Below are 12,778 nucleotides of genomic sequence, written 5' to 3' on the forward strand. Positions count from 1 at the left end.
GACAGATTTATAAGCAGTTGTTCGGAGTCCGGTCATTTTTGACCGGGAACACAACGAGTGTGACTAGGTGAAATAAAACCCACAAAAAATTACGAAAATTCTAAAAAAATTTATGAGAAATACTTGTACCCTATGTGCGCAAAGTCAGTAAGTTTGAGTCCAATGCGATAACGTTAACTAGTATTTTCAGGAAAAAGAAAAAAAAATTCTTGTCAATTTGACCCGAACACAACCAGAGGGTTAATCCACTCTACTTAAACAAATACATAACAATGTGTGTAGCATATTAGTTTGAGGGTAAATTATTGAAAGAGAGCATGGAGTGGAATGCTGTTGTTGACCAATCAGAATCAAGTAATTCAGAGAGGCGCTTTTATGTGACACATTCTCTTGATGCCAAGCTGATTTGGGATTACAGTTACAAACTGTAAAGGACCAAATCAAATTTTAAAAGACACTGAGATGTATTGAATTAACAGAAAGCGATTAAAAGGTTTAGTCTTTTACCAGCAAATAAATATATGATACGTTCTCAGTTTTTGTATGACTTTAAAGTGAATTCGATGATGAGTGTATATTCGTGCCTTTCCTGTTGATTCACACAGAACATTAATTTTGTATATATTTATTAGGTTATTAGCTAGTGGGAAAGATTTTGTGATTGTTGTTATTTTTCTACATCAATAAACGTAACCTTATGGTCAAACAATGTGTGATATGTCATAATTATGTGGATTTGATATGTGCATTATGAAGCAAAGAATGCAATAAAAACTCATTGTGAAAAAAATAAAATGACAGTAATAAAATACTGAGGATTATAGTTATATTAGTGTTGATTTTGGTTGAAATATATACAGGCCTCCATCATGAAACATTCTTCAGGTCACTTTTTACCATTACAATAGTTTATGTATATATATATTTATTTATTTATTTAGTCATTTAGCAGACGCTTTTATCCAAAGCGACTTACAAATGAGGACATAAGAAGCAATCAAAACCAACAAAAGAGCAACAACGTGCTATTACAAGTCTCAGTTAGCCTAACGCAGTACAGATAAATATTATTATTATTAATATATATATATATATATATATATATATTTTTTTATAAAAAGACATAGATAAAATACAATTAGAATAGATAGTGCTAGAGTTAGAGGGTCAAGTAAAGATGGAACAGATGAATTTTTAGCCGTTTCTTGAAGATGGGTAAGGATTCGGCTGCTCGGATTGAATTGGGCAGGTCATTCCACCAGATGGGAACAGTTAATGAAAAAGTCCGTGAAAGTGTTTTTGTGTGTCTTTGGGATGGTACAATAATGCGTCGTTCACTTGAATATATATATTACCATTCTTAGTTATTTAAAATGTGTAACTTTTAAATTTAGCTATTTATTATTCTAAGCTACACTGTTCAAAAGTTTGGGATCAGTATAGTTTTAATGTTTGTAATGGAGTCTCTTATGCTTGTGAAGGCTGTACTTATTTGATCAAAAATGCTGTAAAAAAACTGTAATATTGTGAAATAATTTCGGTGACGGAGCGATACATTTTCAGCATCATTACTTGAGGCTTCAGTGTCACATGATCCTTCAGAAATCATTCTAATAAACTGATTTATTATCCAACAACTGATTATAAATCAGCATATCAGATTGATTTCTGAAGCCTCAAGTAATGATGAAAATTTAGCTTCACAGGAATACATGATATTTTAAATTGCAATAATATTTCACAAAAGTAAAGTTTTTGTTTTCCCCCTGTGTTTTTGATCAAATAGATACAAAACATAAGAAACTTAACTTTTGTATATTTTCTTTCCATTAGGCTATATGCTATTATATTTATGGAGATGAGTACGCCAAATGAAGAAACACAAGACATGATAAATAGCCGATCAATTCGCTTTTATTTTGAAAGCATTTCTATTGTGCTGCGTATTCCGGTCGCCATGTTTATCTGGATTCACACAGAAGAACTGCCTTGTCCAGCTTTCGACAGTAGTTTTACTCTTTTATATAATTAATACACATGTGTTTTAGACCAAATTAATTTTTTAAAGCCCCGTGCCTTTGATAATATGCTCAGTAACTCTGGGTAGTAAAGGGACGCGTTATTTGTTTGGTAAGTGTGTACTAGTGTTACATTGACAGCTGGTTAGCGTTAGCTGAGGTAGTGAGTCAGCTCTGACTTCATCAATAGCAATCAATAGATCGATCACAACATGGCGCTCTACAACTCATCAAACCATTATAAACAGTATTGACAGGTACTATTGTGCCTCATATTTATTAATATGGACATGCAGAACTACTTTGCTCCTCTGGTTTGGGGTTGTGTGTTAATCTGTGTCAGTATAGGATGCGTTTGCTTTCAGATTCACTTTGGGAGCACAATCAGAAGAGATTGTATTTTTTTTTAAGGAGTACTTTATTTTAAGTTTACTTTCTGTTGAAATATTGAAAACCTGTCAATCTAGCATGTCTGGATCACATTTGAGCTCTATAAGAAATGGAGGCATGTTTGCTCTACTGAATTATGAATCAGTGTTTAGCATAGTTATGCTAAATTTATTTATTTTGGATAACAGTAATACAGGTGTAACATTCTTAAAGTTGTAATTATATATTTATATAATATATATATATATAATTTTTTTTTTTTTTTTAATTGTTAAATGTATGTCAAAGTTGTATCTGTTGTAGTGCATTTCATTTATTTATTTTATTTGTTTATTCTATTCTATTATTTTACTTAAGTTTATGTTGCTCAGTTTATTTATTTTAATTTTTTTACTGTGTAGATTTTTCCTTATTAACATATTGTAATAAGCCAGGCTGTTAAATCCTGAATGTGATGATTTTATTATTATCATGACTATTAATATTATTACTTTACTATGTTGATTTCTTCTTTATTAACACATTGCAATACACCAAGCAGAGACCATATTTGGCAGGTAATTAATTTAAAAATTATTATACTAATTGTATGATGATATCATTATTTTTTATTTAAATGTTTTTGCTCGTTTACTGTTGATTTGTACTTTACTAACGTATTGTAATATACCCAGCAGAGTCCACATTGTTCAGGTTATTAAATTATTAGCTAAATTTGATGACTTTATTATTATGATGATGTCATTTATTTTTACTCGTCTACTATGTCGTTTTTTTTTTGTTTTGTTTTTTCTCCCTCCAACAGAGTCGAGGTCAGGTTTTTTATAAAGCACCTTAAAAGCAGCGTGTGCTTACCAAGATGCAGCACAGCCAAAACATCAGAAAAAAATCAACCAACAAAAAGCATTAGGGCATTTAAACTTTACAATCATTAAATACTAATTATAAAACAGGAAATTAAAAAAAGAAAAAATACAAAATAATAAAAAAACATCACCAAACAAAGAAAAGAGAGAGAAAAAGCTGTTTTAAAGTTAAGTAACAGCCTGAGGAAAAAAAAATGTTTTAAAAGATGATTTAAAGTGATGACTGGTTTATTCCAGCATAAACAGCGTTACAGTAATCCAGCCTGGTTGAATGCATGAATAACTTTTTCCTGGATGTTTTCTTCAAAGGGGCCCAGAGTAAGGCTCAATTATTTAAAAGGTTTGGAGTGGAGGGCCAAACTTCAGTCTTTTTTTTATTTGACTGAAGGAAAATATTTTCCATCCAATTCTTGATGTCCCCTAAACAAGCCAGCAATGGGGACACTGAATCAGAACCTGATTTTAGAGGGAAATAAAGCTGAGTGTCATTTGCATAAATGTGGTATGAAACGTTATAAGACTGAAATATAAAACGACGATGGAACAAATATAGGGACAGTAAAATTGGACCCAAAATAGAGCCCTGGGGTACCCCACAAGTGATGGGAACTGAGCTTGATGAAAATTCAGCAATTCCCACAGAAAAAGTCCTATTTGTGAGATGCAATGCAAACCATCACAAATGCCAACCTAAAGATTTAATGTTTTTTCAACCGGATGCGGTGATCTACTGTATCGAAAACAGCACTCAGATCCAATAATAGAAGAATAGTACAGTTACCAGAGTCTGCAGGATCTGCATTGGCCTGGTTATTGACACCTAAATTTGCTTGATTTCTTTCAGTTATGGACCCTCTTAACCAGGCTGATGTCATGCACCTTCAGGAGTCTCGTTCCTCAGCTCTGGATCTGTCCGTGGGTTGCAGGCAGAGTCCGTTAAAGACAAACTCCATGGAGGCTTTGGATCTGGTGAAAAAGCCCAGCTGGTGTGGCATTAGCTCAGGGAGCAAGAGCATTAACATGTCCGAGTCTCGGTATAACACTCGGCCTAGCAAACTGAATTCTCCAGATCACCCAGAACCAGGATCGAAGCATCATGGGACAAGGACTTGTGGCACATCATCCCATGGCACCTACTCTATACCTTTACCACTGATCAATGGCTTGCCATCTGTGGCTCAGATATTGTCTCAGTGCCCACCCACAGACCAAGTGTTTACAGATGATAGTGATTACAGTGTCGAAATGGACGATATGTTGGCGCAAACTAAAAAATGTCACAAAAAAGCAGATTCTGTATTAGAAAACAGCACACTGGGAGGAAGGATAGCGCACAGTGTATTAGAGAGACATCCACAAGATATTTTGACTGGTTGTAGTGAAGCATACTTGAGTGACACAGGCGTGTCACAAACTAAGGGCTCATCGCGTTTACCTCAGGACGCCAGCACGGCTGCATACACACTACATTCCACCAGGTCAGCGGTTGAGCAAACTGCCATCGAAACGCTCGCATCCGAATGTTCCGGTGCTAAAAAAACATCTCCGTGCTCCATCGAATACATCTCTAGTGACCATGACAGTGACATCATCGAGGTGCCAGTAAGCAACTCCAGATGCAAGACGCCTCCAAACTGCCATTTACGAACTCGGAGCGTTATAGTTAATGAGAGAAGTTGTGGAAGACAAATAAGTTCCTCCATAAAGCAAGAAGTTAAAATGGACTGCTCTCCCAAAAATGTGAACAATTTCTATGCCCTGGGTGAACCTGTTTTTGAAGCCCATAATGACAGGACCGGCTCTGAATCCAAGTCGTTGCTGTCTTGGATGGAGTCAGTCTGTATTCCCATATCTCCAGAAGACAGCGATCAAGGCATGGATGCTGCTTTTCCCAAAAACTTCCCATCTACCTCAGATGCTGAGAACACAAGCGTCTTCAAGTCTCCACAGAGTAGGGCTTCGTCTTCAACGTCAAGTCATCCGCGAAAAACTCCGGCCTCGAAGAGCAGAAAGCGGGCAAAACCGAGGCCTAAACCAAGAGCCAAACCCAAGAAACCCACTAAGCGGGTGAGAGCGCCACCTGCTGGCAAATCGGCAACAAGCCCGGCAAAGAGAAGACGCAGAAAACCTCGATCATCTGGACCTTCATCCATGTTTTCACCTCAAGAGCCGGAGATCAAACTAAAATATGCAAACCACAAAGAAGAGAAGAAGGACACCAGGCCGGACAGCTTCGCCCCGTACATTCACATGGAGTTCTCATCCTGCACAATCATCAATTTTAGGGAAGAGGATGTTTATTCGACGAAGAAAGGGTCGCAGCAGGTGGTCTCAGGGGTCATCCCAAAGACGTCCTGTTTACAGCTGGGCCGTATTGGCTCTGACGCCAGGTTGCAGGTCAGGCATTTCTGTTGCCTGTGCGGAAGAGCTGGCAATGTTGAAGGCCTCGGGGACTTGCATGGGCCGTACCACTCCACTGGAGCTCAGGCCATCTGTAAATCCGACAGCAGTCCTCCTGCCCAAAAGCAGGAACCTGACTGCAGCGATTTGGACTCAGTCTACAGTTTGGAGGATGGTGGATCCCAGTCTGTCAAACGGCAGAGGAAGGAGAACTGCTCAGAGAGCATTGAGGAGTCTGGTGTGTGTAGTGAGCACTGGATACATGAGGACTGTAGCATTTGGACTGCAGGCATCTTTTTGGTTAAAGGGAAACTCTACGGATTGGAGGAAGCCACCCGGCTTGCGCAAGAAACAGTAAGTCTTTCTCTTCCCCTGTCAGAGTGAATCTAATGAAGAAATGTCTGGTTCATGTTTCTCTCGAAGTATCGAAAGAAAAATAAATTATATTTTGCATTATGAAAGTGAGTGCTGTTTAATTTTTATTTTTTTATGATCATGAAGATTTTTTGCGTTGTGACATTGTTCCAATGTTTCAACAATATCCACTACTGTTCAAAAGTTTGGGGTTGGTACATTTGTTTTCTTCATTATTTTTGAAAGAAATTGTTACTTCTGTTCAGCAAGGAATAAGTTAAATTGATAAAAAGTGATGGTAAAGAAAAAAGGGAAATTATACGGATTGAAGGAAGCCATCCAGCTTGCACAAGGAATAGTAAGTCTCCTTACTCTCTAGTGAATCTAATGAAGAAAAGTCTGGGTCATATCAAAAGAACACATATTTTGTGTTATGAAAGTGAGAGCTGATTTTTATGATCCTGTTTTTTTTTTTTTTTTTACATTGTGGCATTGTTTCTTTATAAGCTTAAAATACATACATATATATATATATATATATATATATATATTACACTCTTACACACTTGGCCCTATTACTCTTCTGTAAGTTTCTTTTTGGTTAAATATGTGAATGGACATGTTTTTGACAGATGCTGTGGGATTTTTGTCTCAACTATTGTCTGACTATTATAGTTCTAATTACACTGCCTTTGAATCTTCTGAAGCTGTAAAGTGCTGTTTTGTTTGGTTGTTGCAGGTGTGTTCACATTGTCACAGGGTTGGAGCCACGTTGGGATGTTTCTTCAAAGATTGCCCCAATAAGTACCACTTCCCCTGTGCCCTGCAGTCAGGTAATGGTCATCAGTTTGCCTGTATTCTCTCTCTCATGAGACCAGGCAGACGGAAACCAAAAATAATGCAATGTACATTGTACAAAACTACAGTGTCAGTTTGGTTGCACTGATGGTTCTTCTGGGGAAAAATAATATATATATATATATATATATATATATATATATATATATATATATATATATATATATATATATATATATATATATATATATATATATATATATATATATTTGTTTCAAGGCAGTGGTGAATGACAAATGCATTTCAGGGCTGCGTCCAAAGGCTTAGGCAGCTGGCTTGTTGACTTGCTGCCCTATCAGGCAATGAGGTACAAAGGTGCCCCCTGAAATTGATTTCGGACAGACTTCTGAGGCAGCATAATGGTCTCATGATCTACAATAAAATAGAGAGTGCTTTGGTGATAGCTAGGTGAATATTAAATTACTATAAAAATTATTTTAACAAAAGTAGAAAAAAAAGTTGTACAAAACATACACTGACGCACAAAGTGACCACTTTCAACCAACATTTAATTTTGAGCTCAACTGTCATAAAAATGATCACACAGGATATCATAGACAGCTATCTATTTATCCTCCCTTTAAAAATTGATCATATGAAGGTATCTCAGTAGACTTCATGTGACACGATCATTGGATTTAGACGTCCCTTCTTGCCTCTATATCCACTTAATTTTGCTAAAGGGAAGGTAAGCTATTTTTTTGAATATGTGTGAGACTTCCAATTAATTGGCCGCTGTAGATAAATACCTAGAAGGATAACAAAGTGCAGTAAAACTGTGATTAAAAAAAATGAAATCAAAATCAAGCCACATAACAATCTGTTTTTACAACTAAAAATAAGTGCAAGTGAATAACACCAGAAGCCTTGCATATACCAATTACAATTGGCTGCTTACGGTAACATAAAACTGTGGAGGTAGCATTTTTCAGCTTTCAGACGCAGCCTAGGTCTGATCACTTTACTTGATTGATTGCAATCTGATTCAGTAAAAGCTCTAGAATCGCACATCCTCGTATTATTACAGACTGTATTATCAGGTCTTTCCTAAATGGACTTTTCAGTGGACTGTAAACATAAGACTAAATCAGTCTCTTCTTCACTCCAATTCATGTTTTTCGACCACTATTTAACATGCACACAAAAGATGAAACGACCATTTATGCAACACGCACTGTTTCTGTGACTGTCCAAAGCACATGAATACGAGGCACACAATTGGCTTTCTGTTGCTAAGCATCTAGCTGTAACATTCTAACACCACATAATTTGAACACTGTACAAACAAAAGCAGTGCTAACTGTGCTCTGAAGCAGGGTTTCATACTTTTACCTGCGGTTAAGAGCGGAGATTAGAACAATAACCAGGTTTAAGTGCAGCGTGAAAAGCCCCGTTGAGATTTTAGCTCCTTGTAAGGCATCAGTTTGTTTCCCATGTCCAGCTGTTCTGGAGTTTCTCACTCTTCTCTGGTTTGTTGCATTGATACTTGTTTTTTATATCTCGATGAGGTGCTTATCTGCGCTGTTGTATCTCCACAGAGAGTGCACTCAATGAGGAGAACTTCACGATAAGATGCCCGAAGCACAAGGTGACTCAGAGATATTGTTCTAGCTGGAGTTTCTCAGAAACAATGAGTTTAAGTTATAAAAATGACTTGAGTTTGCAGTATAATAGACTGCAGTACTGGGTTTCTCCGCTTTATTGTCTTCCTCTTGCATCATCCTCACTGCTGATAATGATCACTCATGTTTTTGTCTTCTCAGAATAAAACATCCAGAATGAGCGTTAGCAGATTGAAGAACAGATGACATTTGGGAGGTGCTGATATGTCTTTGAAGGTATTTTACTGCAAGTATCTCACTTATCAGGCCTTAGACATTTTATGTTGACTTTAGAACTCTGTTTTTGGTTGTTCACCTCAAAATCAGAAGAATGACATTAGTTATATTTTTCTTAAAGAAAATGTGTGCAGGCATTATTAGGATCATTGAATTATTCTTGAACTGACCAAGTATTTAGAGAGAAAGTTACATTAAAAACATGCATTTTGACATCAGATGTTACATTGACGTTAAATCTGCTTATATCTGTATATATACTGTTGTTCTTTAGTCCAGTGGTTCTCAAACCTGTCCTGGGGACCCCCAGCCAGAGTCTCTCTCATAGGCCACACCCTTTTCAAGTCTTGCAGATTCTACTAATGAGCTGATGAGTTGAATCAGGTGTGTTAAATGAGGGAGACATACAAACTATGCTGTGGTTGGGGGTCCCCAGGACAGGTTTGAGAACCACTGCTATAGTCTATAGAGTATTTAATGGCATTACATGAAGTAACTCTAATTAAATGACAGAAAAATTAGAGTAAAGAGTAATCCCTTACACTCTTAAAAATAAAGGTGCTTCACGATGCCATAGAAGAACCTTTTTGTCTAAATGGTTCCATAAAGAACCTTTAACATCTGAAGAACCTTTCTGTTTCACAAAAGGTTATTTGTGGTTGAAACAAGGTTCTTCAGATTATAAAAAGGTAAGAAAGAGATGGTTCTTTAAAGAACCTTTGACTGAATGGTTGTTTGTGGAAACAAAAATGGTTCTTCTATTGCATCGCTTGAAGAACCTTTTGAAGCACCTTTATTTTTAAGAGTGTACATTGCATTTTGACGGGGAAAAACTCATATTACATACAGTAATGAATTACTTGCTAAAACAGTACACCCAACACTGCCACCAAATCTCATTATGTGCAAAAAACTACTGTAATGCTAAAACGGTGTATTATTAGAGGTATTCATAGATCATGGTAGAATTGGTAGTACCGCTTTTGATAGATGGATTTTTTTTTCATACAAATTACAGTATTTTTATATTTACAGAGTTACTGTATTATAGAAATTAGAATTGACAATGAGAAAATTGGGATATATAAAAAAAACAAATAACAGTGAGGGGAAAAATCACAATGAAAATGGCATGATGGATATCATTTCATTTCATTTTGTGCCTAAACATGATCCAGGCATGTACTAACGAGCTGACGAGTTGCTGATCAGGTGTTTAATTAGGACCAGTTTGAAAATGTGTAATATTGGCGTGCCTCCAGGAACAGGTTTGGAAAACAGTGACATAACATAGATATAATAACACTTCTTATGCAAGTCTGACAAACTCTGTTCTTGTTTGGTGTCAGCTACAGATTTAATGAAGTCAGGTTTTCAGCATTAATGATCATTTCAAACACTAAAGCTGTGTTTTATGGTGTAATGATGTTTCATTTTTCTTTGATCTCCCTCTGCAGGTAGACTTTGACAGATGTTGGGTTATCTGGCTGTGGAGTGGATCCCTAATGTGTTTACAGATTGTTCCATTTGAATTAGTACTTCACCGATTGAGTGTTTACATGGACTCTCAGGCAGTTGAATGTTCGGGACTGGATGTGGCTTGTCTGTGCTGCAGTCGGCCGCTGCCTTTTACCTGTTAACCCTTGGACAATGCTGGATGATTTTCATTGCATTCCACTGCAGATTTTTACATCTCCATTTCATTTAAGTTGACTGAAGGCCAAATATCTCTGTCGGCTTCAGGTTGAATCCCATAAAAACCCTTTACAATGGTACGGAAATCTAACCAACAGTGGAGATAAAAACGAGAGTCTCGTTTCATTTGAAGTGACAGTACGAGCGTACTGAGCAGAAGCGCTTGATTTTTCTCCTTAATTTTATTCTTATATGCACTTAAGCGTCTTGTTCATTAAATATGTTGCACCAACTGTCCATTCTTTAACAGCGATGTCTCTATTGCATAAAACTGAAATGCTGAATGAACTAGTCTTCTCCAGTGGTACCGTATGCACTATTATGTGAACATATTTATTTATATTTATGTTTAATGCATAGGTGTGTATTTATTTGCCAATGAACAGCCTCCTTTAAAAGGAAAGAGTGTGTTTTAGCACCTTGTATAAATGCAGTAAAGGCACATTATAATTTGATGTTTGTAACAGCTACAGGGTGCTTTAAATATGAATCTGATTTCAGTTATATTTTGCAACTCGTGGCCTGGGAATCAAGGAGTCACAGCATCTGTAGGATTTTCCATTTCACCTGATGCCTTGTGATGTTTCGAGTTCTGTTTCAATAAATGTTTTTATTCTACATTCCTAACACTTGATTGTGTGACGGTCCTTTATTTGGCACTGGAGTCAATCTGTTGATGCACCTAAGTCCTGGTGTTGGTGCTAAACAACCTTCAGACCGCAGACAAACGTGTGAGCATTTCTTGAAAAATATTGTCTTTGCTTCTGTTATGGTTAAATTAATTTCATATTAAACAGCAGTAACTGCACACCGCAGCTGATTAAAGCACTCTAGATATTTACTTTGTGAGTGGGACTTACTCTTGGAAAAACTCACCATCACAATGCTACTGGGATGTGGGTGGTTGCAGCGGTGTCACTATCCAGTTGAAAAGGTTTTCTGAGAGGAGTTGCTAGGGTTGTTTATAGGGCATTCTGCTGCAGCTGCTAAATTGTTTTGAGTGTTTTTTTACTGCAATACTCTCCAATTGGTAGGATGTTACCATAGTATTGCTTGGTGGTTGCTAAAGTTAAAAGGTTACTGAACCAAATCACTGTGTAATACCGTAAATTTTCAAGATCACATCTCCGGTAAAGCCCTGCTGTGTGAATGGAACCGGACTTAAATAAATACATAAAAAATGGGGGTGTGAGAAAAATGTAACTTTCCGTTTATTACTTTAAGAATACTTTGCTGATACACCAGCAAAAACTGGTAGCCTAACTGATAAAGTTCAAACATTATTAATGATAAGTGTGAAAGAACTACATTTTGATTCAAAAGGTGTCCAGGCTTTGAGGTTGTGCCCACAGAAAACAGAGTACGAGTAGAGGGTTATCATTCCCTTCATTTGCATTTGAATGGAACAAATTCGCTTGAATGGCTAAATTGGCAAGACTTAGAAACACGTGCATCACTCCATGACAGTTAAACTTTGCAACTAATCCATGAATCGGGACCTGGTCCATATGGATCACGGATCAAGTATGATCCATTGAAGCCCTAAACATGTAAGGATAAACTCGCACCTCGACTGGACTTTTGTCATTTCAAATGTGATACAACCCGAATTCCGGAAATGTTGGGACGTTTTTTAAATTTGAATAAAATTAAAACTAAAAGACTTTCAAATCACATTAGCCAATATTTTATTCACAATAGAACACAGAGAACATAAATGTTTAAATGGAAAGATTTTCCACGAAATGAGCTCATTTCAAATTTGATGCCTGCTACAGGTCACAAAAAAGTTGGCACGGGGGCAACAAAGGGCTGAAAACAAGATATTTTGAAAAGATTCATCTGGGAGAACATCTAGCAACTAATTAAGTTCATTGATATGAGGTCTTTAACATGATTAGCTATAAAAGAGATGTCTTAGAGAGGCAGAGTCTCTCCAATCTGTGAGTGCGTAAAAAGATTGTGGAATACTTTAAAAACATTTCTCAATGTCAAATTGCAAAAACTTTGCAAATCTCATTGTCTACAGTGCATAATATCATCAAAAGATTCAGAGAAACTGGAGAAATATCTGTGCGTAAGGGACAAAGCTGAAGACCTTTGTTGGATGCCCATGGTCTTCGGGCCTTCAGATGACACTGCATCACTCATCAGCATGACTCTGTCATTGACATTACTAAATGGGCCCAGGAATACTTCCAGAAACTACTGTCGGTAAACACAATCCGCCGTGCCATCTGCAGATGCCAACTAAAGCTCTGTCATGCAAAAAGGAAGCCATATGTGAACATGGTCCAGAAGCGTCGTCGTGTCCTGTGGGCCAAGGCTCATTTAAAATGGACTGTTTCAAAGTGGAAAA

The 12,778-nt window shown here is 36.9% G+C and overlaps 1 protein-coding gene across 1 annotated transcript; it reads left to right on the forward strand.

Moving 5' to 3' along the window:
• Positions 1 to 2,114: 2,114 nt before the first annotated feature.
• Positions 2,115 to 11,048, forward strand: LOC306846079 (uncharacterized protein). Its single transcript, XM_079379183.1, has 7 exons — positions 2,115 to 2,130; positions 2,950 to 2,965; positions 4,119 to 6,028; positions 6,768 to 6,861; positions 8,425 to 8,474; positions 8,650 to 8,724; positions 10,182 to 11,048. The coding sequence occupies exons 3-6, from the start codon at positions 4,121 to 4,123 to the stop codon at positions 8,692 to 8,694; spliced, it is 2,097 nt and encodes a 698-aa protein (XP_079235309.1). The 5' UTR covers positions 2,115 to 2,130; positions 2,950 to 2,965; positions 4,119 to 4,120; the 3' UTR covers positions 8,695 to 8,724; positions 10,182 to 11,048.
• The last annotated feature ends 1,730 nt before the right edge of the window (positions 11,049 to 12,778 follow it).

Source organism: Barbus barbus (assembly GCF_936440315.1).
Source record: "Barbus barbus genome assembly, chromosome: 3".
NCBI lineage: Eukaryota > Metazoa > Chordata > Actinopteri > Cypriniformes > Cyprinidae > Barbus > Barbus barbus.